Source organism: Balaenoptera acutorostrata, chromosome X (assembly GCF_949987535.1).
Source record: "Balaenoptera acutorostrata chromosome X, mBalAcu1.1, whole genome shotgun sequence".
Lineage (NCBI taxonomy): Eukaryota > Metazoa > Chordata > Mammalia > Artiodactyla > Balaenopteridae > Balaenoptera > Balaenoptera acutorostrata.
In genome coordinates, this window is record NC_080085.1 from 98,183,552 (window position 1) to 98,211,410 (window position 27,859).

Consider the following 27,859-nt stretch of genomic DNA (forward strand, 5'->3'; position numbering starts at 1 on the left):
TTATTCCAACAACCTTAGATTTAGATCACAGAAAAATTCTGGAGTAACATTTCTCAAACTTTGAAAATTTGAAAGCAGTAGCTGTAGCGCATTAAAAAACCATTAGTAACTTGAATGCTAAAGTTACCTGTTTAAGTTTGACTTGGCCTTTTCCTAAACCATTTTTTCTCTTATGGGAAAGACCAGGTCAAAGTTAAGCAGGTAACTTTAGCATTCCTTGACGCCTTTAATATTGCTAATGGGCATATGAACCTCAAAGACAGGATAATAGTAGGTGGCCGTGAAACTCTCTTCTTAGGAATACTTAATAACTTGTGGAACACCTTGTTCTAGAGCACTGGTTCCCAAAGTGTGGTCCTGGGCTAGCAGCATCAGCATCGCCTGAGAACTTGTTAGAAATGCAAATTCTTGGGACCCACACCAGACCTGGCTGAATCAGAATTTCTGGGCATGGGGCAATCTTTCTTCAAGCCCTTCACTTAAGAACCACTGTTCTAGAGGTTTGCAGGATTGGAGTAGTTTGCTGTGGAAAAATAGCCAGTTTGGATTTCAGTGCAATAGATATTTCAAAGGACAGTATTAAATACTATGAAATTGCTTTCTGTTATATACAGGATGAATTCTAGTATTGTCCCACTGGTCTTTTTTAAGAAGTCCTATTGTACTAATTTGGGGAACATGACTTGTACTTAACCATCTCTGAGTCCTTGTTCATATCTTTTCTTCTTTAGTATGCAATTCCTCTATAATAATTATGCAAGAATCAGGAGACAATATATAGTTCTAGTCCTAGTACTATTGCCAATTGGATGTGAAAACTTGGGCAAGTCTTATAATTATTTGAAACCCATTTCTTCATCTGTAAAATAAGAGGTCCCTTTTAGCTGTAACATTCTACTTATTTATTTTCCCAGTTTATTATGCCAGTCTGTTTCTTGCTCACTTTATTGAATTTTTAATTTGTTTTAGTATTTCTTAATACATGTAAATATATAAAATTTTAACTAGTTCTACAAGGCTTATAACAAGAAACAGCAGTTCTATGTCCCATTCCTCCCCATCTCTAACCCTGCTTCCCGTAGGTAAGCATATTACATTATTTTATATGTTTTATAAGTGATATTTTCAAACATGTTTTTTAAATTTAAATATCATCTGTAGACTTCCTGCTGTGGAAGAGAGGCTTTATCTCCCTCCTCCCTTTCTTCCACAGTGGGAAGTCTATAGGTGATATTTAAAGTTAAAAAACAAAAACAAATTTAGTTTATCAGTTATGGTGAGATCTGTTTTCAGTGTTGACATTATTATGATTCTTTGAGTACAGTATTCACATATGAGCCATGTGGTACGTGTTGATTGATTACATTTCTATAAAAGTGTTTACCTCATTTCTGTTTTTTCATTTGCTCAGTTTTCTATAGAACTGTTCCCAAACTCTCCAACAGAGGTGGCCATCTTTCCTAGTATGTTTAAATATGCTAAGTTATCTATGACTTTTATTATTATTTATTTTTTAATATGTCTGTGCTGGAGTTCTCTTTTCTTTTACCTGAACTGGTTGTTCTCTATCTAGTCCTGCTTAAAAGTCTGTCCTGGGATTTCCCCTTTATCCTTATGTTAAAAATTCCTTTTGCTTCTCTCTTGTGTTGAATCTTCTGTTTCCGGGATTCTATGTGCCCCACCCCATTTTGTGGTTTAACTTCTTTATTTTGGTTTCAGATATCCTCCACTAGCTTTCTGACAGTAAGGCGCATTTTTTTTTAATCTTTCAAGTTTGAAAATGCCGCCTTCTACTCTTGCATCTGATTGATAGCTTGGTATAGAGTTCAAGGTTGGAAATAATTTCCCCTCAAATATTGAACTTCATTGTTTTCTAGCTTCTAGTTCTTCTGTTGAGAAGTTTATTGCTATTCATATGTGTGATCTTCTGTATAAGACCTGTTTTTACTCTCAGAAAGCTTTAGAATGTTGTTATATGCATTGCAGATCATCTTTTTTGCTTTCATTGTTCTGGCTACTTCATGGACCTTTTCAATCTAAATATAGACAGTCATATTCTGCAGTGCTAGAATTTTCCTTACATCATCATCATCATTATTTCTTCCTCTCCGCTTTCTTCATCTCATTTTGGGACTCCTGTTAGTTAGATATTGGCTTTCCTGAATTGATCCTCTAATTTTCTTGTTTTTTCTCTCCAACCTTGTATGTTTTGTGAGCTCCTCAACTGTAAATTCTATTCCTTCTATTTTTGTTTTATTTATTTTTAAATTTAAATACAGCAAAATTAGCATTTTTCATGTACAGTTCTATAAATTTTGAAAAATGCATAATCATGTAACCACCACTACAATCAAGATACAGAACTCTTCCACCACACCCATAAATCCGCTCCTGTCATCCCTTTGTAGTCAACCGTTTCCTACAATGCTAACTATTGGCAGCAACCAATCTGTTTTTCCTTCCTATAGTTTTGTCTTTTCCAGTATGTCATATAAATGCAGTCATACAGTATGTAGCCTTTTGAATCTCTCCTTTTGCTTAGCACAGTGCATCTGCGATTCACACATGTTTTTGTATATATCCATAATTCATTATTTTTTATTGTTGAGGAGTGTTCTGTTGTATGGATGTACCACAGTTTGTCCATTCACCAGTTGAAGGATGTTTGGATTGTTTCCAGTTTGGGAGGAATCATGATTATGAATAAAGCTGCTATAAATATTCATGTACAGGTTTTTGTGTGAACTTAAGTTATCATTTCTCTTGGATACTTACCCAGAAGTGGGGTTGCTGTGTCATATGGCAACTCTGTTTTATTTTATAAGAATCTGCTAAACTATTTTTCCAGAGTGGCTGTACTGTTTTATATTCCTACCAGCAACATACGAGAGTTTCAGTTGCTCTGCATCTTTGTCAACACTTGGTATTGTCATTTTTTAAAAAAATTTATTTTAGTCATTCTAAGATGTATGTAGTAGTATCTCATTAAAGATATACAAGTGGCCAATAGGCACATGAAGAGATGCTCAACATTATTAGCCATCAGGGGAATGCAAAACAAAACCACAACAAGATACCACGTCATACCCACATAGGATGGCTATAATCTAAGAGATGGACAGTAAGTGTTGATAGGATGTGAATTGGGAACCCTCATACACTACTGATGAGAATGAAAATAGTGCAGCTGCTGTGGAAAGTGGTGACAGTTCCTCAAATGGTTAAACATAGAGTTACCATATGATCCAGCAACTCCATTCCTGGGTATTACCCAAGAGAATAGAAATGTCCAAACAAAAACTTGGACATGAATGTTTATAACAGCCTTAGTCGAGATAGTCAAAAAGTGGAAACAACCCAAATGTCTGTCAACTGATGAATGGATAAATAAAATCTGCCTTAACTATACAAAGGATTGAAATACTGATACATAGGTGCTCCTTGAAAACATCATGCTAAGTGAAAGAAGTCAGTTACACAGGACTGTATATTGTATTCCATTTATTTGAAGTGTGCAGAATAGGCAAATATGTAGAGACAGAAAATAAATTGGTGGTTGCATGGAGTTGGTGGGGATAGGAGGATTGGAGGCTGATGGTTCTGGGATGTGGGGTTTCATTTTGGGGTAATGTAAAATTGTGACGGATGTACAACTGTAAATATACTAAAAAACCATTGAAATGCACCTTTTAAGTGAGTGAATTGTATGTGAACTATGTTATAAAGCTATTAAAAAATCACCAGTTTTAAGTGTACAGTTCAGTAATTCTTAGTGATTATGCAAAGTTGTGCAAACATCACCACAAAAGAGTTTTATAACATTTTTATCCATCAAAAAGATCCTTTGTGCCTGTTTGCATTTAGTACCTATTCCCATCTCAACCCTAGGCAACCACTAACCTGCTTTCTTTCTCTGTAGATTTGTCTTTTTTGTATATTTCATATAGGTGGAATCATATCTTTTGGAATCATGCCCCTTTTGCATCTGGCTGCTTTTACTTTGGATCCAGTTTCTCCACGTCCTTGCTAACACTTGTTATTGTCTGTACTATTTATCATAGCCACCCTAGTAGGTGTGTAGTGATGTCTCGTTGTGGTCTTAATTCGCATTTTCCTAATGACGTTAAACACCTTACGTGCTTATTATATCTTTGGTGAAATGTGTATTCAGATCTCTGCCCATTTTTAAATTGTGTTGTTTTCTTATTGTTGACTTTTGAGTTCTTTTATATATTTTTGATATAAAGTTTTTTTGTCAGATATGTATCTTCCAGTCTGTGGCTTGTGTTTTCACTCTCCTAATAGTGTCATTTGCAGAGCAAAAGTTCTTAATTTTGATAAAGTCCAATTAATCAATTTTTCTTTTATTATATCATATCTAAGTTCTCTTTTCCCAACTCAAGGTCTTGAAGATTTTCTCCTATGCTTTTGTCTAAAAGTTTTGAAGTTTTGTTCTACATTTAGGTCTTTGATCCATTTTGAGTTAATTATTGTAGAAGATGTGAGGTATAGGTTGAGGATCATTGTTCTCTTTTTTTTTTAAATTATTTATTTATCTACTTTTGGCTGTGTTGGGTCTTCGTTTTTGTGCGAGGGCTTTCTCCAGTTGCGGCAAGCGGGGGCCACTCTTCATCGCGGTGCGTGGGCCTCTCACCGTCGCGGCCTCTCCTGCTGCGGAGCACAGGCTCCAGACGCGCAGGCTCAGCAGCTGTGGCTCACGGACCCAGCCGCTCTGCGGCATGTGGGATCCCCCCAGACCAGGGCTCGAACCCGTGTCCCCTGCATTGGCAGGCAGACTCCCAACCACTGCGCCACCAGGGAAGCCCCATTGTTCTCATTTTGCATATGGATGTCAAGTGTTCCAGCAGCATTTGATAAAAACACTATCTTTTCTCTATTGAGCTGCTCTTGCACCTTTGTCAAAAATCAATTGACTGAATTTGTATGGGTCTCTTTCTGTGTGTTTTCTTTGTGTGTTTACTTTCCCTTTCCTCTATCCCTCTTTGTCTTCCTGCCTCTAATTTTTCTTCTCTTTGTTTCCTGCTCTTTCTCCTATTTTCTGATTCTCTCTCCCTCTCCCAGTTTTCCCTTCTTTTATTCCCTTTTTCAAAATGAAGTGTATGGGTTAATATTGATTGAAGCTTTATATACCATATATTTAGTATAAATAGCAATAAATATGAAGAATTTATATTTTTCTCTAGAAGTGAAAAATGCCGAAAATGAATTAACTTTTTCACTATAATTCTGTTTTTCTCAGTGAATTTATGGTCTTAAAGATGGTGATCCCTCTTCCCAAACCATGTTTCAGAACTTTTGTGCCAGTGTTTTGGTTTCTTTGAAAAAGAAATTAGTCAAGGTAGTTTCAAATTGGCATGCTAAAGAAAGTCAAGATTTTATTTTTTCTACCATGCTTTTATTTCATTCCTAAATTGTAAAATTGATTATTGATGCTTTTCCTGTTGGAGGCAGTCATGATTACTACTGGAGCCACAGATACCAGAAAAACAATTCTGAAAGCAGCTTAATTTTGCAGCTTCTCCAAAGCCAGCTTTAGATCTATTTATTTCTTAAAACACTTAGAAAAAGTAAGAACGGAATTGTATTTTGGCATTTAAATAACACTTGACGGTGGAATCAAGTAATACAAGTGACCAGTGCTGTTTTTGAACCTTACAAAAGTACAGTCGTATTTACTTTGGTTTTCTCAGACTTAAGAGCAGTTTTTCCAGAAAAGTGCCCTAAACATTGAAACATGCCTCTCATGTCCAACACCTCTAGTGTGGTGCCACAGCAGTTTAAATGTAGCCTATTAGCAAGTTTGTGGGTAAGATATTTCTTCCAGTAAGCTTCATTTTAAATTTTCATTGTTTGCATTTTCAGAGAAACACACTTTTTGCAATTTCTCTTTCTGTTAATGTTGTACAGTAGTTTGGAGACATTAGTTCAGAATTGTATCAGTGTTTTCTAGCATAACTAATGAATTTAATTTCTGTGGTCCTAGCAGAGGGTTATTATTATTTAGAAGAACTAAATGAGATTACTTAAACATCATACCTGAAATATCCAGATAACTGCTTTGGCACTTCACTTTGCTTGAACTGTGACCTCTGCCCCTTTAGATCAAGGGAGTCCCCCTTTCCCCCCCCCCCCATTTTCTTTGTTTCTTAAGATAGTCTTAACACAAAAGCTTACTTACTTAATTATGTTCAGATTTTTTTTTCCTCTCATCTACATGAAACTATGAAGGGAGCAGGGAACTTGGGCAGAGACTGGTTGCAAATTCGGGCAGAGATCTTAAAGCAATATAATGTGGGCTGGGCTGCATCATACACACCTGAGCCTTATTGCAGTCCCTTTGCAACCACGTGCAGCAGTTGCCTTGAGTTAAGCTGCAGACTCGGCTTCCTTTTGGTCCCAAAGCTCAGCTGCTTGTGCATACTTCTCTCAACCTTGGGCTGGTTGGGTTAATCCCACCCTTCCCCAACAAGGTAGCTCTGCAAGTTCCTTCTCGCTCCCACGTCTCCTTCTCAAGTCAAGTTCTCTATTCCTAGGAGCATCGGCTCTTCCTCTTCTTTTCACAGGGTCCCGACTTATCCTGGGCAAGCCAACCCTTTGATTCTCCTGCTCCTGAGAAGTGCCAAGATTCTGCAGCGCTGACTCCAACTGCCTTCTCATGCCTAGACTTTGGGCTGCTTTCTGGATACCTGCATAAGCAAGCCCTGTCACTGCTACCCATTCCTACCTGCACCCTGCTTTTTCCTTCTTGCCACACCTGTGTTATTTTCTCCCCCTCCCCAACTCCACCCCCTGTGCACAATGCATAAAGGATGGAAAAAGTACTGCGGCCAGAAGTCTCTGAATGAGGCATCAATGGATGAATATTTAGGCAGCTTAGGGCTGTATCGAAAGCTGACTGCCAAGGATGCCTCTTGCCTCTTTCGGGCTATTTCGGAGCAGGTAAAAGGAAAACAAATATATCTTCTCTATACTGAGTTTTTGGAGTTTGAGACTTGGCACAGTACTGTAGCTAGAAGACCTGTAGCCCACCAAAACAAAAGAAAACAAAACAAAAATTCCCTTTTCCCTATTTAAAACATCAGGGTCTCTCCACTTATTAGCTTGGTGCGTGCCTTTGCTGATTAGTTCAAATATGTTGCTGTGCCTTTGCTACCTTCTCTGTTTTCTAAATGCCAGTTTGGAATGTAAGAGATAAAGTAATGGGGTTAAAGAAAACTTTGAAATGTATCTTGATCCTTTATAAGCAGCACCTTCTTCCTCTAAATTTTATGCCTAAGGAAAAATTTATAGGTTGTGCCCATAAGTAGTAGAAACGGGGGGGGGGGCATGACAGAATCATACCTCTTCCATATCGCTAAAGATGACAAAAACAGATTTTAGTAAGATCAGGACTTAATTTCCCAATTTCCTACATATGTTCTGAATAAGGGGAGGACTTGAGTGTCCAGTTCATAGTCTTAACTTAGAAGCTTCTGTTTCAAATAACTGCTGACAGTGAGCTGGTCTTTCTCTTCTTTTTAGTTGTTTTGCAGCCAGGTCCATCACTTGGAAATCAGGAAGGCTTGTGTCTCATATATGAGAGAAAATCAACAAACTTTTGAGTCTGTAAGTAGAATACATACCCAAGGGAGAGTTGTTCATAGAATATGTAGCAGGTAGGAAATGAATTTTGAGCACCTACGTGTGAATATTATATCCCGCAATCTCCTCTCAATAGCAAATATTTTATTTTCAGTTGGCTTCCTTCCTCCTAGCTAGCATGCTTCTGGATCTCCTCCCAGAATTAGATTGTTTTGTACTCTAATTAAAAAGTAAGAAAGTTAATCTTTATCCTTCCCACTATTTATTCCCCCCCACACCCAAAAAGTCACATTGTGACTGTTATCCATATCACAGTTTTCTTAAACAAGTAATCAGTTCACGAGGGGTTTGGCTATGTTAGTATTTTTAAATGTGTATTTTTAAATTTGTATAAATGGGAACCCCTTGTGTTCTTTCTTAATTCTATGCACAATGATCGTCAGCCAGTCAACTTGAAGAATCTTGTAAAACTTAACTCTAAGGAAACAAATTATTCCTGAACATGTCTTTTCATATGACAAACTGTGGTAATTGGAGCTCTGCCACTAATGATTGACTTTAAAACAACTTTTAGAAGACATCTTCGTATACGTTGTATTATTTGAATTCTTGTTAACAAAATAAGGTTTTATCAAGGTCTGATTTGAAGTGTGCCCTTTCCTGTGGCTGTTTTTTTGTTGTTGTTGTTTGTTTTTTTTGTTTCTGTTTAAACATTCCTAGCCCTTCCAGTACTATTTGTTCTCCTGACTATATTATGGGTATTTGCCTGCTGTTCGAGGTTTACTCTTAATTTTCTCAACAGGTTTCTGTGAAGTTTAAAACTATATGAAGGCTTCTTGATTTTAAAGCTTATTACCTTGAAGTTAATTAGCGGTCACCACACCTGGGGAAAGGATTATTCGTGAAATTACTTCAAATGCAAGACCATGGTGTAAAGCAGTGCATCTCAAGTATTTTTGTGCATACAAATCACCTGGGGATCTTGTTAAAAAAAACAAATTCTGATTCACTAGATCTGAGCTGGGGCCCAAGATTTACACAGTTAACAAATTCCTGAGGGATGCTTGCTGTTGTTCAAGGACCACATTTTGAGTAACAAAGATGTCTGTAAAATTTTAAAACCACATGGATTGAATCTCAGATTAATTATGCAGAGTGAAAGAAGCCAGACCTCCCAAAAAAAGTACATACTGTATGATTTCCTTTATATAAAACTCCAGAAAATACAAACCAATCTGTAGTGACAGAAAGCAGATCAGTGGTTGCTTGGGGGTTAGTGAAGTTACAGAGGGGCACGAGGAAACTTATGGGGGTGATGGATATATTCACTATCACGATTGTCATGATGGTTTCATGGGTGCATATGTAAGTCAACTTATTTGTGCCATTTAAATATGTGTGGTTATTGTATGTCAGTTATACCTCAAAACTGTTTAAAAAGGGAACTGAGAAAAATTAACATGATTTTTTAAGTCTAGTGATATACATGCATGGAGCTAGATGTATATTATATTTCCTGAGTTTAATTTTTATTGAGGTATATTTTGCATATCATAAAACTCACCATTTTAAGTTTAGCGTTTTAAGTTTTGGCAGTAATATAGTTATGCAACTGCCACTTCAGTCAAGATACAAAATATTTCCATCACCCAAAAAGTTCCCTTGTTGCCTGTGCTTTTTTTGAAACTAGTGAAATTCCTTTTAAAGTTCCTCAGTTTAACTTTGTAAATGCATGTCTGCTGTCAAATTTGAAATCCTTATAATTATTGTGCTTGCTTGATTTATGAAAATTGTCGTTACTTAAGTTGGCATTTCAAAAGAAACTCCAAAGGCATACCGTTTGATGAAATGCACTGGTATGTGGATAAGCCAGGACCAATTCCTAAGATAGTTTTATAGTCCAGCTTTTCTCCACTCAACTTTTGTGTATGTACAAATCTTCTTGAGGTGCTGTGCAAAGTAGTCATTTAATACCATAATTGTTCAGCTGAACAAAAACTCATTGGAGGATAATATTGCAGAATATAATCAGATTTCAGTAATGCTATGTATTTGGTTAAGTCAAGTTTGTTTTATTTTTGAAGTATGTGGAGGAATCTTTTGAGAAATACCTGGAACGGTTGGGAGATCCCAAGGTAAGATCAAATATGGGGGTTTAATCTTTTCAGAGTATTTGGAATAGTAGCCTAAATATCATTCAGCTGTGTCACTTTAGCTAGGCCCAGTTTATTTTCTTAAGTAGCCAGCTGTGTTGAATCAAATAGTTCTTGCAAAAGTTTAGAGGCTGGGAATTGACCTGTTGTTTTGTGTTGAATATTGAAAATTGTGTGTTAACAATTTTATCATCTATAGATTAGTGAAAGAGTATACACTACTTGGGAACAGGACTAACCCAAGCCTTTTCACTTTAATGGGGGAGGGGGATGGCAATGAATGTTACTAGGAGGTCATTATTTTTTTTTTTATTGAACAGTTCCCCTGATTTGTAGTTACCCTTCTTTTATGTGGGAGTAAGATTCATAAACATATTTAATTAAAAATAATTTTATGTGATTAAATTAATTGCATAGTTCTGGACTTAACACATTTACTAAATACCCTGCTAACTTCGTATTCTTACACTAATTACATTTTTATTGTGTCTTTTAAATCTCCCACATTCCTGTCCTTGTTACTTAATAGCTAACTAAGAAGATCTTTAGGTCCAATTTTTTCTCAGAATAAGTTTATGTTAATAAGTAACTATCACAGTATCCCAAGCCTCAAAGCAAGTTATAGTGTGTTGTACAAATTCTTCATCTAAAACAGTGCTAAGCATCTAAAAAAACAATTGTTGAACTTGCAAAAACTTTTACCTCCTAGATACAGAATGTTTTTAAAAACTTTATGCATTGTTTATGTTTAGGAAAAGGCTGGCCATCTGGAAATAAGAGCTCTTTCTCTAATTTATAAGTAAGTTGGATCTCTTTTTTTTTTTAAGAGAGAAAGCGTGTGTGTGTGTAAGGTTTCTAATAAAGTCCCTTTAGAATTGGGAATATTTGAGATTTGATGTATTGATATGTCAAATGAAGTGGTCTAAGCAAAGTTAATGGCATAATTTTGGGGTGGAGAACTTCTACATTTGTGTCCGTTTGAATGGAAGAATAAAGGGCTTTAAGAACTGCTAGTACTATTCCTGTAGAAAATCAGAATACTTATCTTAGAATTTTTGTGTATTTAACTTTGTGCCTTTTGTGCATGTGTGCTCAATGGAGCAATATCACTTCCAAGAGGGTAGAAATTGTTAACTGAGGACAACAAATATTAGATATTACATTGGTTTATGATCCTTCAAAGGGTCACGGTATGAAAACAGATATACAGTATATCTGTAGTAGTAAAATTTTATAGGGAAATTAAGAAAAGTATTTTTTTAAAAGGCTCTTTAGGGAGGCAGTAATGGTGGAAAAATTTGAAAAACACTGCTCTATTGCTTTGGAAGTTCTGTTTTGGTCTTTAAAACTGCGAACGTGGCATTTCTGAAAGCTGTAGGTTATGTAGTGTGGGTTAGAGGCTAGTGGGAATCGTGTTCATTTAAGGAGTTGGATCTGTGTAAGACTCCTTCACAGTTCTTAGGATGGTGAGATGGCATATACCTTGATAGAATCAGAACCCTCTTGTATGGGGACTTGTTCAAGTTAGTGTTTTGCAGTCTGCTCATTCCTCACTAAATCCAGCAAGAAGTAGTACAGAAGAGGCATCGAGCAGGCAGCTAATCAGTTGTTGCTTTTAAATCAGGGACCACCTTTTAAATTGGCCTGCTTTTTGTTTTTTTGTATGGCTCTTGGCTAAGAATGCTTTTTAAAAATTTTGAAATGGTTAAAAAAATCAAAATAATATTTCATGGCATATGAAAATTATATAAAATTCAATTTCAGTGTCCATAAATAAAGCTTTATTGGAACATAATCACATACATTTGTTTATGCATTGTCTATGGCTGCTTTCAGGCTACAAAGTCAAAGTTGAGTAAATCATATGGCCTGCAAAAACCATGTTTGTTATCTGATCTTTTACCAAGAAAAATTTGCCAACACCTGCTTTAAATAAATGGGAGCCTCCAAAACTTACATTAATACAATTGGCAATTTATCTTCATTATTCCTCCTTTCCTCAAATTAAGATACATTTTAGGGCTTCCCTGGTGGCACAGTAGTTGAGAGTCTGCCTGCCAATGCAGGGGACACGGGTTCGAGCCCTGGTCTGAGAAGATCCCACATGCCGCGGAGCAGCTAGGCCCGTGAGCCACAGTTACTGAGCCTGCGCGTCTGGAGCCTGTGCTCCGCAACAAGAAGAGGCCGCAATAATGAGAGGCCCGCGCACCGCGATGAAGAGTGGCCCCCACTTGCCGCAACTAGAAAAAGCCCTCGCACAGAAACGAAGACCCATCACAGCCATAAATAAATAAAGAATACTGGTCAAAAAAAAACATTAAAAAAAAAGATACATTTTAAAAATGCATAGGACTTTAGGGACAGTTAGCTGTCTATGTTGAATTAATATTTATCCTCTTAAACTTTTAGGTTATTTTAGATGAATAAGGTAGGCAGTTTAAAAGCACAAATATTTGTTCTTATAACTATTTCTTGCATATACTAAGTTATCTCTTCTCATCCATCTTTGTTTTCTACCCATGTAGTCGGGATTTCATTCTTTATCGCTCTCCTGGCAGGCCTCCAGCTCATGTCACAGATAATGGCTATGAAGACAAGGTAAGAAGATAAGTGAATGTTTACTAAAATAAAAAATTGAATGATGTTGCCAGTTTATCATTAAGAAATCATCTTTTTAAACCTAATTAATGAAAAAATAAGCACAGTCTAAAAGCCAAGCTTTTCTACAACTAGCCTTTTCCTCTCCAGTTAGTCAGCCTAAGTATTGTTAGCTATCTTTCTGAACAAACCTGATCTTGTCACTCCTCTGTAATAGGAAAAAAACACCCAAAACCCTAATTGACTAGAAGATAAGGATCAAACTCTGAAGCTAGACTTTCAGTAACCTAAAGGGTCCCAAACCTTCTTTCCAGCTTCATTGTCCTTCAACTTTAGTGTATCATGCGTCCAGAGAGTCCGACTTTCATGCTGTCTTTTCCTTTGTATCTCAATTCCTTTGAAACTTTACCAACTCCCCTGGAGTTATTTCCTCCCTTTTTGTTCCCCTAGCATCACCCAAGTAAGTATAGTGTTTATCACCTTGTATATGTTTTCATGTCTGTTTCTCTCATTAGTCTGAAAGTTTCTTAAGTGCAGGGACAATGTGCTACTACTGCCTAGTAAGGTGCTTGGAAAATAGTAGGAGGTTGTTTTGTTGGTTGAGAACTCTCAGCGGGTAAACAAATTGTTTTTTAGCATACAGTTTTTCTTCCAAAAAGTTTTTAAGAAAAGCCTTCTATCCAGATGATTTGATTAGTGAATATAGATTGCACAGTATTTGAGTTTTGTCTTGTTTCATACCATGGAGCAAAATTCAGGCAGCATTTTGATGGTAAGATAAGACTAAATACTGGTAGAACTGTTAGAATGTTACAGTAATCTAGACAGAAGACCTGAACTAGGCAAGTGGCATTAGGAATAGAAAAGACTGAATAGGATGCAAGAGATAACTTAGAACATAAGTATAAATTGGGGCATGTTAATTATTTTACTGATGGTACTGCCAATTTGTTCAGTAAACATTAAGCCCCTGTAGTGTACCAGGCAGCTTACTGGGCTTTGGGGATACCACAATTAATACAGCAAAATTCTTGCCCTCTAAGGGCTTAAGAGGCTATGAAGACAGACATGTAAATAATTACAGTGAAGTGATATGTTTTATAATAGAACTATATGCAAAGAGCATATAAGAAAAAGCCCTTCACTGTGCTTTAGGGAGTTTAGAAAGTTTCATGGTGGTTGTGACATTTAAGTGGAGTATTAAAAAAAAATGAGTCTAACAAGTATAAAGGGCAGTCTCTTCAGAGGAAACACTATATGCAAAGGCATAGAGGCAAGAGACCCTTTGAAACCCAAGTAGCTGGATGGGGGGAAGACAGTGCTGAAAAGATAGGCTAGAGGGATGTAGTAGGTGATGCCAATAATTTGGCTTTTCATTGTACAGAATAGTCAGTTGAAGCTTTTTTCCAATATTTTATTATGAAGGGTTTTCAAACATACAGAAAAGCTAAAAGAATTTTACATTGAGCATCCATAAGCCCACCACTTAGTCCACTGCTGATATTTAATATCCTTGTTTGTCACATATCTAACTGCCCCTCTATCCATTCATCAGTCAATCTTAAGTTTTGATGTATTTCAAAGTAAATTCAGACATTAGTATAATTGTCCCTAAACAATTCAGAGTTTTTAAGCAAAGGTGTGACATAATCAGACTTGTTTGAGGAAGAGGCGTGTTAGCTATTGTGTTTTAGCAACTGTACACAGCATTGTCTGAGATGAGATTTAGACAGTTAGATCTTTACCAGGAACCTTTAAACCTGTAGTTAATTTTTTTCTCCAACATTTTATTCTGAAAATTTTCATACAGAGAGAAATTATAAGACTTGTATAGTGAACATCCATATACCTACCACCTAGTTCCTATAATTATACAGCTCTGTTTTCAAATGAGTCTTATACATTTTACAGAGATATTTTTGAGCTAATTAAGGGGAAAACATCACCCATTGGGAACCATAAGAATACAAAAATGTAAGACCTTTTTAGTGTGGGCAGCCATGAGAATATCATGTGTAAGTCTCATCCATACATATATATAGAGCTAATACTTATCAGCAGTTGGGTATTTGCATTGCACAGGATACTGTATATATGTCTGATTTGGGAATGTACAAAGCGAATGTTAGTTTATATTGAAATTTAAGTATGGAAGAGCCAGGTGGCAGCAAGGTACTTTTGTTGTGTGACACCTTGCTTTGCCTAAAACTTAGTTGCTGTATCAGTTCAGGCTCCTAAGATTTATATTTGAATTGTTTGTATTTTCAAAAATGACTTTATTAAAAGCAGTGAACATTATTAATAAGCTTTGCATAAAATATATTTTAGAGCAAAGTTTCAAAGAAATAAATACCTAATGTTCACCCTAGTACCTTTCACCTTTTTAGCTGACTTAACTCTGCATTTTACATAGTTATCCAGTGTCAAAGTGAATGCTACTGGAAACTAGCCATTTTCACTCAGCCAATTTGTTCTATCTAGAAAGAGTAGAAAAACACTATATTTAAAACAAAATGAAACCTGTATCTGGAAATGTAGAGTGAAAAGTCAAGTTTCTGTTCATGCTCTTCAATCTCATGTGCTTCAAAGTAACAGCTATTAAGTTTGGGTGGGTATCCCAATTTCATTCTCTTTGTATTTATTCATTTATTATTTTTTATGTAGATGGGCTCATGCTTAACATTGTCACTTGTTCTTTTCAGATATTTATCCCCATCAGTAATATAGATCTACCTCATTTTTAACTAGTTTACTGCCATTACATCCCACCTTCCCACCCCCAACAAACACACCACCTACAAGTATGTATGAGAAAACTATTATTTTATGTTGAGATACCACCAGGAACATAAAAGCTATCATGCTTAGTTTTGCCTCTTCCAATCAAAATAGAACTTCTTGCTACTTCAATAGAGAAATTGTATACTCATCTTTGTTTTCTTTCCTGCTTATTTAGTCATCAGTTCTGGTTAGCTGGGTTCCTTTAACTAATCCTTACTAACTGCCTCTGGTTATTAACCTTTCTTTGCTGGAGTTCCCAGTTCTTCTAGTGCAAAGTACAAAAGGCTTCTCAGCTCAAATCTGCTCACTGTTCTTTTAGATTAATAAACTCCTCTTAAATGCAAATACCCCTTGGGGGCGGGTGAAACTTTGCAACTTAAACTTTATTGTGGGTTACTTTAGCTTGATACTCCCTCTCAGTACTTTGAAATGGATTATACTGATAGAGTTAGAGTTGTGATTGCAAAAAAAGACTAGGGAAGAATAACAGACCTGCGGTCAGAGAACTTGTTGTTCATTGGGAGAAGTTAGCCCAGGGTAGTGTAGGAAAGTAGAAAAAAGAGTGCTTAAGATAATTTTCTGCCAAGGAAACTTGGTGGCACTATCCTCTCATAGATCACAGAGAATTGTCTTTGGTACCTCAGGTTGTTTCCAGAGTTGGCTTCAAAATGAAATAGACTTAATCACTAGGGATTACGTCCCTTACACAAGACAGAGGTTTTTGAAGAAAAATTCAAAAAGGTTTTGGACCTTTTATATAAACAGATTTCATCACATGGAGCCAGGGAGCATTTTTACTGAAATAATTTGGTTAGTAAGCCTGGCCTTCGAATGTCGTTTGAAAAAACTAGAGATTGAAGGAATCAGCTAAGAAATTAACTCATTTTATAGCCATCTCAGTGCCTCAATTCTTTAAGGAAGTCTCCTATATATAGCATATTGATATATTGCTATTCAATATAGTAGATAACATTTTGAATAAATTGAATGAAATTCCTCCCCCCATAGTCTAAGTTTGGGGTATTTGGGTATTTGACCTGTTTTCTCCATTTTTAGAAGTTAAGCTGGGTCGTTTGACTTCTGTTAGGCTTCCTATTCTATTTGCTCAATTTGTAAAAGTTCCCATCTTTTGCAAATTTGTAAATCAGGACTTGTTTGGTATATTATCAGGAATGTGATTGAGGCTCACAGTGTTGGCTTAGCGTGATTTTAATCTTGACATTTAAAAGTCACTGTCTTACCTCCCTTAGCATGATAATCTCTAGGTCCATTCATGTTGCTGCAAATGGCATTATTTCATTCTTTTTTATGGCTGAGTAATATTCCATTGTATATATGTACCACATCTTTTTGGAAGTCAACCACATACAAAGATGATAAGAAGGTTAAAAGACAAAAGTAGTAAAATATCTGTATCCACAATAAGCATTAAGGGATACACAAAAAAGATGTAAAATATGATGTCACAAACAGTAATCGTGAGGGAAGGAGAGTAAAAATGCAGGGTTGATAAAATGCATTTGAAATTAAGAGATCAGCAGTTTAAAATAATCACGTGTAAATATATATATATAGAGAGAGAGAGAGAGAGATTGCTATGTATAAATCTCATGCTAACCACAAACTAGAAATCTGTAATAGATACACACACATAATAGAGAAAAGAATCCAAATGTAACACTAAAGAAAGTCATCAGCTCATAAGGGAAGAGAGCAGAAGAAGAAAGGAACAAAAAAGAACTACAAAAACAACTCCCAAACAATTAACAAAAATAAAAAAGGATGGAAAATTATGTCAAGAACCTGGAGTAACTAAAACTAATATACTGCTAGTATGAATATAAATTGCACAACCACTTTGGAAAACTATCTTTTTTTTTAATTGAGGTGTGGTTGGTTTGCAGTGTTGTGTTAGTTGCAGGTGTGCAGTGGGGTAATTTAGTTGTACATATTTTTTTTTGATTATTTTCGCTTATTAAAAAAATTAAATAAATAAATAAATAAAAGTCACTGTCGGGCTTCCCTGGTGGCGCAGTGGTTGAGAATCTGCCTGCTAATGCAGGGGACACGGGTTCGCGCCCTGGTCTGGGAAGATCCCACATGCCGCGGAGCAACTGGGCCCGTGAGCCACAACTACTGAGCCTGTGCGTCTGGAGCCTGTGCTCCGCAACAAGAGAGGCCACGATAGTGAGAGGCCCGTGCACCGCGATGAATAGTGGCCCCCGCTTCCCGCAACTAGAGAAAGCCCTAGCACAGAAACGAAGACCCAACATAGCAATCAATCAATCAATAAATAAATCTTTAAAAAAAAAAAAAAGTCACTGTCAAGAAAATCTGTTTATGGCATACAGCTTTCATTTATCTGTATTTGGATTTTAAACTCACTTTTTCCCCAGCCTTATTGAGATTTGATTGACATGTACGCTAAGTGAAATAAGTCAAACAGAGAAAGACAAATACTGTATGATATCACATATGTAGAATCTGAAAGTCACTTTTTTTCAACAAATTCATTTAGTTTATCAATTTCTGATTAGCAACTTAATTTCAAGTATTTCATGGTTGTAAGATGTCTAATATTCACTTAATTGTTCTATGTGTTTTTCTTTTCTTCAGATTCTACTCTGCTATTCAAGTAATGGTCATTACGATTCAGTGTACTCAAAACAATTTCAGTCAAGTGCAGCTGTTTGTCAAGGCATGTGAAGGCTTTATAAATGTTTGGGTGTGCTTTCAGATGATTTGTTGCCGATCTTTAAATTGAGGGGCCCACCATAAATAGCTCTTTTAAAACTTTGTTGGTACCTATTGAATTTGTATACTGGGTTATAGCTATTTTCACATTGTTATAAAAATTCTTATTTTGACAATTGGAGTTTTGGTCATTTTTTCCTTTAGCTGTATTATATGAAATTCTCTATAAAGATGTGTTTGTTGTGGATGAAGAAGAGTTGAAGACTGCAGTTGAGTTGTTTCGAAGTAGTTCGAAGAAGAACAGGAACAATGCTGTGACTAGCAGTGGGGATGTCCATATTGACTACAAGAGTTCAACTCCGGATAGGTAATAAAGGGAAAGGGGATGTCAACTACAAGATCATCATGTTTCTGTGTATCATTTGAACGTGGAAGGGACCTGGCAAGCTTATGACTTAGACAATGTATTTATATACAGTCATCTCTTGACATTGGCGGAGGATTGGTGCCAGGACCCCTGCAAGCACCAAAATGCTTGATGCTCAAGTCCCTCATATAAAACAGTGTAGTATGTGCAGTTGGCCCTCTCCATATCCATGGGTTCTGCATCCACAGATTCAACCAGTTCCATCCGTGGCTGGTTGAATCTGTGGATGTGGAACCTGCTGAAATGAAGAGGCCAACTGTATATACACACACCTGTATGTATATATGTATACTTGTATGTACAGGGATATACATTTTTTAATGGGGGAAGAGAAGTTTTACCAAAAGATATGTTGCATTGCGAAATGCTCAGGCTTCGGGGGTTTGGTCCAAGTCAGAATCAGTTTTTTTTTTTTTTCTCCTATTAACCTGTCTTGTGTCAACTTTATTATTAGTCCAGCCACAAGAACTCAAGAGGGGTAGGGGGGAAGTTTCCCCCTCCTGACACATATCTCAAGTCTGACTCCAGAATCCGTTTTTTAATTGCTAGAAGAGACTTTGGAACTATAATCCCATGATTCTCAAACTTATATATGAATTACTTAGGGCGCTTGTTAGAAAGGCAGATTTTGGGGCCTCCCTTCAAAATTGGAGGTCAGAGTAGGGCCAGATATCTACTTTTTAAACAGGTACACCAAAGTAGTCTGATAGAGGTAGGCCATGGACCACACTTTGAGGGAAAAAAACCTGATTCTAAACCAGCACCATCATTTTGTAGCTGGTAACTGAGGTTCAAAGTGGTTACTTTACACATACATCCAGCTAGTAGAAGAGAATCTCTCAGGCTAAAGGGGAGTTTTAGGAGCTTTTCGTGTCTGCCTTTGGTACTCACTAGGAGTATACATTGTGACCTCTGAGGAAGCAGCTATTATTGAACAGATTTAGTCAAAAACTTTGAGATAATAAAGTAGGTGTTGTCTTATATTTCTCCCTGATTCTTCTGTCTGGAAATTCAGATAGGCTTGATGCTAGTCAGATATAACCTTGTCTTTTTGTTGTCTTGCAGTTCTATTTCTTGAATGTTTAATGCTTTTTTTTTTTGATAAAGAGGGTTTTTTAAAAAAACTTACAGTCGGCCCTCCTGATCCAGATGCAGAACCTGAGGTGGTGGAAGGCTGACCGTGAGGGACTTGAGAAACTTGAGTACTTAGATATCTGCCAGGGGTCCTGGACCCAATCCCTCATGGATACCGAAGGATGACTGTATCAGGGAATGCGGGGCGCGGGGGGTGGCAACTATATATATCAGGGTAGAAGTTGCTTCATTCTTCACTGATTATTTGTCTTAACTTGAGGCTTACAGAAACTAAAGTAGTAGGAAGGCAGGGTGTATTAGTTATCTGTTGCTGCGTAACAATATTTCCACAAACTTGGCAGCTTAAAACAACATTCTTATCTCATAATTTGTGTGGGTTAGGAATCTGGGCATAGCTTATCTGGGTCTTCTGCTTAGGATCTCACAAGAATGTAATGAGGGTTTCAGCCAAGATTGAGTTCTCATCTGGAGCTTTGGGGAAGGATCCACATGGTTCTTGGTAGTATTCAGTTCCTTGCAGCTGTAGGACTGAGAACTTCAGCTTTTTGCTGGCTGTCAGCCAGAATAACCCTCAGCTCCTTGCTGCATGGGGTTGGTGAACATGTCTGCTTGCTTCCTTATGGTCAGCAAGAGAGAGAGATCAGCAAGACAGGCACTACATTCTTATATAGTGTAATGATATACATCCTGTCTATTGGTTAGATGCAAACTTGGAGGGAAATCATACAAGAGTGTGAACACCAGGAGGTGGGGATCACAGTGACCATCTTAAGATTGTGTCCCCACAGGAGGTATGAAATATAGGAGGTATTTGTAGCACGTACTTAAAAAAAAGGAAGCATAAATGTAAATGCTGGGATGAAAAAGTATTTGCCTCATATTTAGAACTGAGCTACTTTACCACTAGATGGTGGTATAGTCATTAGACTTAAGACTTAGCTACTGCATTTATATAAAGCTCTTTGTTCTAAATCTTTTCAATTAGGACTGAAGAGTGCGGTGCCCGCTGCAATGTTGAAAATATACCAGAGGGGTACAATCAAGGAACAGAAGAAGCAAAGGTTTGAGATCTTCTAGGGCAAAGAATTTTCATAATCTTGGCTTGCAGTATCATAACTTAAACTAGTTAAGGTCAGATGGTCCATTTTAGTTAAATGGGGTGGGGGAAGAGCTGATGTGTTCCTTCGTGTAAGTCTTGATCTGAAATGTAAAATGTGTGCTTAATGTTCTCTGAATTTTTGTTCCTATGGAATTGTAAATTTTTTTCAAAGCTAACTCTGAACACTTGAGAAATTTCAGAAGCTGCTGTTTTCAAGTTAAAGTAATATTAGAAACCCAATAGATATTTAGTTTGTAATCAATCTTCTGATGCTGAGGTTTCTTTTTGTCATTAAAGAGAGTAAGGTTTATTCCTATTTTACTCAGAAAATAGGTAGTAATCCTAGTTGGAGAAACAGGAGGAATTTTACCACCTGTATAGGTCTAAAATCAAGCAGACCTTCAGTTTGAGACTAGCTAAATAGGGCAGATACTACTAGAACAATCTCTGTGTATGTCCCCAAGTGCTGGTAATTTAGAAACAGTATGGAATACCATGAAATTCTAGGAAAGCAGAAGAAAAAGATAATTCTTTTGGAAATTGTAGCAGATTTTGACCAAAATGAAGTAACCTTTTCAGATTTGTCTAGGTGTCTAGGGTACAGAAACACTTGCACCTCTGTATGCATATCAAGATGAGACTTGTTGAATAGCCCTGACTGAATCTTTAATTCTGGTCTGTGTTGCATTGATATATGTATCTCCTGAGTTATTGGCTGCTTTAGACAATATTTCCCTTCTGCCATCTATAACCTTTTAGATTTCTGCATATTGCTTATTTAGACTCCTGATTTTAAAAAAACACAGTAAAATTTATTGCGGCTTTTTTTTTTTTTAATGAAGATTTATTTATTTATTTAGGCTGTGTTGGGTCTTCGTTGCTGTGCGCGGGCTTTCTCTAGTTGTGGTGAGCGGGGCTACTCTTTGTTGCGGTGCGCAGTCTCCTCATTGCTGGGGCTTCTCTTGTTGCGGAGCACGGGCTCCAGGTGTGCAGGCTTCAGTAGTTGTGGCACATGGGCTTAGCTGCTCCGATGCATGTGGGATCTTCCCGGACCAGGGCTCGAACCCATGTCCTCTGCATTGGCAGGTGGATTCTTAACCACTGCGCCACCAGGGAAGTCCTATTTCTTTTAATAAAGAAGGAAAGGCCTATATGTACATAGTTTTAAAAAAGGAAGAAAAGAACCTTATTTCTTCCTTCTTCATAGAAGGAAGACTTAAGGATGGTGAGTTTGTAGCATGATTATTTTTGTTTTAGTCTCCAGAAAATCCACCAAAGATGCTCTTCCCTTATAAGGTGCTCAAAGCCCTGGATCCAGCAATCTATCGTAATGTAGAATTTGATGTTTGGCTGGACAGCAAAAGAGGTAATGAAACATCAACAGGATATTTTTGAATCCTGACAGATCTAGGAGAATAATTTTGCAAATTTTTTTAATAAGAGGTGTTTTCAAACCACTGTTATTAAAAAAAAACACTTTTATATGTTTATATGGTACTTTTTAGCCTACTCAATACATGATTTACATCCAAAGGAGGAAACAAATAGGTTTAGAACTGGGGAGGGATCTTTGAGAGTCTGATGTTCATCAGGGACTTCAACTGTGCAAAGACTGTGTGTCTTTAGATAACTTTAAGAGTACCAGAAACTTGTAAGTGGAAATAAGTTCATCTTAAGTTTAATGTGTCAAGACTGCCCTCACTGATAGATGAATAGGTCAGGTGTTCGCAAACTATGACCTGTGAATCAAATCCAATCTGCCACCTGTTTTTGTATGGCCTGTGAGCTAAGAATGGTTTTTATATTTTTAAGTGGCAGGGAAAAATTAAAAGAACAGTGTATTGTGATACATGAAAACTATATGAAATTCAGTTTTAAGTGTCCATAAAGTTTTATGACAGACTTGAATAATTGCAAGAGTCTGTATAGCCCACAAACTTTAAAATATTTACTATATGGCTCTTTACAGAGAAAGTTTGCCAACCCTTGAAATAAGTAATTGTTTCTCTCCCCTCATAAGGGTAACTAAGTTGATCAAAGTAGGTCTTAAAGTTCTGCCATCAAGGTAGCCTTTAATGTTTCATATTCAACTCCTTGAACCTCGGTGGTGAACCTAGGTATAGTTAATAATCTAGAATGAGGTTAATACCTGTGGAACACAAATTGTGTTAATATCCTGAGGTTAATACCTTGTGGAACACAATAAAAACACAGTTGATCCTTGACCAATGCGGGGGTTAGGGCTGCTGACCTCCTAAGCAGTTGAAAATCCAGATATAATTTGTAGTCGGCCCTCAGTATTCCCAGTTCCTCTGTATCCTCAGTTCTACATCCTCGGATTCAACAACCTCGGTACTTGTAATACTATTGAAAAAAATCCGCATATGAGTGGATACATGCAGTTCAAACCCGTATTGTTCAAGGGTAAACTGTATTGCTTTGAAGAAGCTACACAGTGGGGTTTTTTTTCCTTCTTTAAAAAAATTGAAGTGTGTTACTTTCAAACTGTACCTTGTTGGTATATGACCAACTCTAAGATTACAACCTCCCAATTTCCACCTATTTGTGTTTTATAGCACAGAACTATTCTGGCAGGTCTCCTTAAATTGACCACAGAAATAACCCATCAAGAGTGATGGAATGACCCTTTAGGACATTTTCCCTCCAGATTTTAGCTTATAGTGGTAGCATTGTCAAAAACACTGTGGTAAAAGTAAATTAGAAAATGAAATGATGTAAAACAGCAAAGGAACCAGTTCGGTTGAGCTTGAATCTTCATTTTCTTTTCATAGAACTTCAAAAATCTGATTATATGGAGTGTTCTGGGAGACAGTACTATGTGGGAGACAAATGTCAGGTTAGTTCCTTCTTTAAAGAATCAGTAATTTGTTTTTCTGAGATTGTGGTTTTAGTCATTAATATGAGTTCAACAAAACTAATTTACAAAATGCTAGGAATTTTTTTAATGTTTGGTTAAATTTTAATTACAAACTTGTGATTAGATGTAACGCTGTTTCAGCATGTGCTGCCTCCATTGAACTGAACTGGCAGTGTTGATTATCAACTGCTTTAATAAGTAGATACTGAACTCCATTTGGGAGGAGAAGTAGTGTTTTTGTTTGGCAAAAGCCAGATCTGACTTGAGACTAGATTTGTTCTTACTGTCTCTTCCCCTCTTTCAGGTTCACTTGGAATCAGGTGGAAGATATTATAATGCTCATATTCAGGAAGTTGGAAATGAAAGAAATTCTGTAACAGTCTTCATTGAAGAATTGGCAGAAAAGTAAGAATATAATAATTTGTTGAATTACTAAAATCTTTGGCTTTTGATGCCTTTTTGTAATATTGAGAATTACCAGGATGCTAGTAAGAGAACCAGAGTTATATCTGGTATTGGCCTAAGATGACTTATCGTGAGTTGTAAAAGCATATGGTGAAGTATGAAATTTCAGTATATCTATGCATAAGTTTCAAAATCCTGGGTAACAGCCAACTTATTAGAAATACTAAGTACAACAGAATTCTGATATAAAACTATACTAACTGGAAAGCTAGTTTGCTAACTGAGCCTCTGCCAATATCAAGATAGGCTAGTCCATCTGTTCTCAAACTTTAACATACCCCAGAATTACCTGGAGAGCTTGTTAAAATACAGATTGATGAGCTCCATCCCCAAAGTTTGATTTAGTACGTTTGTGGTGGGGCCCAAGAATTTGAACTTCTAACAAGTTTCCAGGTGATGCTAATGCTGTTGGTCCACTTTGAGAACCATTAAAGTAGGTTATGCTGCCCTAACAACCAAAGACTCTTGGCAACTTAAAGTTCATTTCTTGCTCATTTAGCATGTTCATCGTAGGTCAGCAAAGGGGACCGAGGTTGACAACGGCTCTATCCAGACGTATGCTACCATGATCACAGGCAGGGAAAAAATGAAAACATGACAAACTGTGTGCTGGTTTTTAAAGCATCTGCTCAAATTTTACTGGCCAAAATAGGTTACATAACTAAGCCTGAAGTCAATGGGGTGAGAAAATATAGTCCTTCTTCAAGGAGAGGCAACAAATATTTGTAAATTAGTCTACCACAGTCTTTCCTCCTGAGCATGATACGTGCTACAGACAGCTGTGAAATTGTACAAACTGCTCTTAGGTTTTCTAACATAAAAAGAAAACCTCAATGAGGAAGCTAGTGTTAACAGGTTTAAGTAGAAAACACTTGAAAATGAAGCAGGAGGGATCGGGTATATGTATCAAATGAGAATTAAGTCTGTGTTGCAATGGCTTAATGGTGGTATCTTTACCTTTAAGGCATGTTGTTCCACTGGCTAACTTAAAACCAGTTACCCAAGTGACACCTGTTGCTGCCTGGAATGTTACACCCAGTAGGAAAGGAAGAGATTACCAGAAAATTTCCTGGGACTGTGTCCCAGAAATGGGTTTGTATGCTGAAGGTTTTATTATTTTCCTCTTGTATTTACCTACATTGCACTTTAAAAAAAAAAAAAGCTGGAACGTTAAGTCTTATTCTGGGTTAGAGTTTCTCAACTTCAGCACTACTGACTTTTTAGGATGGCTAATACTTCATTGTAGGGAGCTGTCCTGTGCATTGTAGGGTGCTTAGCAGCATCCCTGGTCTCTATCTACTAGACGCCAGCAGCATCCTTCCCCAAGTTATGACGACCAAAAATGTCTCCAGACACTGCCAAATGTGCCTCAAGAAGGGGAGGGGCAAGATTGTCCCTGGCTGAGAACTACTGTTTAGGTGACTTTGTTTAAGCTTAAGGTGGAGTGGATTTTAAATTCTAAAACTTGAAGGGAAAAGATTTCTCAAAGAACTAGGAAAACACCTCATGGAAGCAGCCAGAGAAGCTGGAAGCAACCATATTAATATGTCTATTAATAGACATAATTTTTTGGATAACAGTAACATAGATGACTGGATGACTGACTCTATGTTTTGATGACCAAAGTTGCCTATACTAAAGGTAGTGCTGAGATGTCCATTGATACAGAAGTTACTTGCTGGTTTTGCCCTTCCAAATGAAAGACCTAGTACATCCTTTGAAAATACAGAAGTTCCTTCCCTGTATTCATATGGCTTTCCTAAGTAAAACATCTGAGAGTCTTAGACATTTGTGGGAGACACTGGACCTTTTGCTTTGGTTTTGAAGCTTATTGCTTATTACTTCTTTGTTTGCTTGAAAGCTATGTCAGAGATGGACATGAAGCAACGAAGGAAGATGTTCAAGAAAATTAGAGAGAAAGAGGTTTATATGACTATGGCTTACAGCAGGGGAGACCCCTTCCTCCCACACAGGCTTCAGCACAGTATGCATTATGAGCATGACTCTCCAATGCACTACTCACAGACAGCTGACGGTGTTATGTCTAATGAACATTTTCATCCTCAACATTCATCTCCGGGACAAGGTCAGGGATATGGGATGCCCAGGTAGGTCTTAACTGACTTTGAAGATAATGTACATCTCTGTTTAGACATTGGAAATAATTCCTGGGCAGAATTACAGTAGAATTTAGAAATATCTTAATAGTTTAGATTTCTTTTATAATCTCTGCCTGAAGGGAGCGTAGAGGATGGAACTGATGTATACTTAAATTCTTGTCAAATTTATTGAAGATTTGCATTCTCATAGTCTAGGAAAATATGATGGAGCAGTTGAAGAAATCCTAGAAGATAGAATGCCATCAAGCTGAGTGCCATGTATATGGCACTGTGTCAATAATGAATAGGCCAAACCATACTGGGAAAGAATATAAAAAAAGAATATATGTATATGTATAACTGAATCACTTTGCTGTACAGCAGAAATTAACAGAACATTGTAAAGCAACTATACTGCAATTTTAAAAAAATGAATAGGCCTAATGTCAGTAGTGAGGAAAGCAAAGCTCTTTCTATTTGGTCATTTTTAGAAGGATATGTTAATTTAACTACGAAGACTGACTACTCAAGCACTAGTAAATAAAGAGTTCTGGTTTTTTTCCCCCTTTATTCTTAGGGATTCACCTCGCTTTATAAACAGGCACAACATGGCAGGCCCTAAAGTTGGTTTTTACCCTGGCCCGGGTAAAAGGTGCTGCCAGAGCTATGATAACTTCTCCTATAGATCTCGGTAAGTGAATTTTAAGTGTTGAAAGTTAGAGAAAATGAGTGAGTCTGACTTTGTTGCTGTGCAGTAAATATATGGACTAAATTTTTTTTAAAGTGTCAACATGGAGATGTTTGAACTGTTATTTAGAAATTAGAAACAAGTTACTACCATATTTTATCTTTTTTTCCCCTTCTCATTCTACAAACTACTGAAGTTCCTTTAGACGTAGTCACCGCCACATGCATTGTATGAATAAGGAGTGCCAGTTTAGCTTTGTTCCAGAGAATGGACAGATGCCCAGGGGCTTGGAAGAAACCATTACTTATTATGAAGTTGAAGAAGGGGATGAGACCGCTTATCCAACTTTACCTGTAAGTAGGTCAAAATTTTACTCAAAAAGCTATTTACTTTTTTATTGTACTTTTTTAAGTGAAGGTAATATGGATACATTTTAGCTGTTTTACAAATGACCAAATAAAGCCCCTCCTGGAAAACATGAGTTTTCATCTTAGAGCTTTTAAAAATTGGAGAGAATGTTTTTTTTAAGCTGTTCTTATAGAGGAAGAGTAGAGGTGGACAAATAATCTTGCCTATATAAGTATGGGTTAAAATTTTCTGTTTTCTTGATCGTTATTTCCTCACATATTTTTGATTCTAAAGTAAATTTAAAATATTTATAGCTTTTTCTCTGACTATATAGGGAGAACTGCATGTGTATGTGTATATCTCTTTGGTACAGAATCATGGAGGGCCCTCTACAATGGTTCCTGCTGCTTCGAGATACCATGTTGCAAGTCGAGGACATAGCCCAGGCAGACAGACTTTGAATTCAGAGGAAGGTGATGGCCAGAGTGACAATGGTGAGTCAGTTCCAGTTAAATATTTTTTTAAAAGATGATTCTTCTGGTATTAGCACAACAGGGCTAAAGTTTTGGTTTGGGGGGGGTCTCACTCTGTTCTGGCAACACATTTTGAAAGAGTTAGCAGTTCTTGTATCAGAGCTTGCTAGGTTTTTGAAGATGTCTTGGTATTTTTCAGAAAGACAGACTTCTATTTCTGTAGGCCACTACATTGTTAAAACTTTCAGCTCTCTGCATAGGTCTTCAGTGAGTTTTGATTTGGTGAGATTTCAGTATGGAAAATATCTATTCTTTATTAGTGAGGAACTATTCATGTTGTCCTCACCATTTGTATAACTATTTTAGGCTTTTCATGTGACTCTTATTTTATGAGACTGCTATGAAATAATTTCGTTGCCCAAAGAAATCTACTTGATCTATAAACATTACTATTCATTG

At 36.8% G+C, this 27,859-nt stretch overlaps 1 protein-coding gene across 1 annotated transcript in view; it reads left to right on the forward strand.

Annotated features, from left to right (window-relative positions):
- The window catches only part of ALG13 (ALG13 UDP-N-acetylglucosaminyltransferase subunit), a 72,792-nt gene that overhangs the window by 13,475 nt on the left and 31,458 nt on the right, over nt 1-27,859 (forward strand). Inside the window, 18 exon segments of the mRNA XM_057538812.1 lie at nt 6,585-6,618; nt 6,621-6,817; nt 6,819-6,960; nt 7,543-7,626; nt 9,687-9,737; nt 10,508-10,554; nt 12,281-12,353; nt 17,751-17,832; nt 18,033-18,195; nt 20,336-20,411; nt 21,707-21,815; nt 23,242-23,306; nt 23,632-23,732; nt 24,757-24,884; nt 25,654-25,900; nt 26,469-26,582; nt 26,776-26,932; nt 27,301-27,421. Coding sequence (XP_057394795.1) covers nt 6,585-6,618; nt 6,621-6,817; nt 6,819-6,960; nt 7,543-7,626; nt 9,687-9,737; nt 10,508-10,554; nt 12,281-12,353; nt 17,751-17,832; nt 18,033-18,195; nt 20,336-20,411; nt 21,707-21,815; nt 23,242-23,306; nt 23,632-23,732; nt 24,757-24,884; nt 25,654-25,900; nt 26,469-26,582; nt 26,776-26,932; nt 27,301-27,421 — 1,991 coding nt within the window.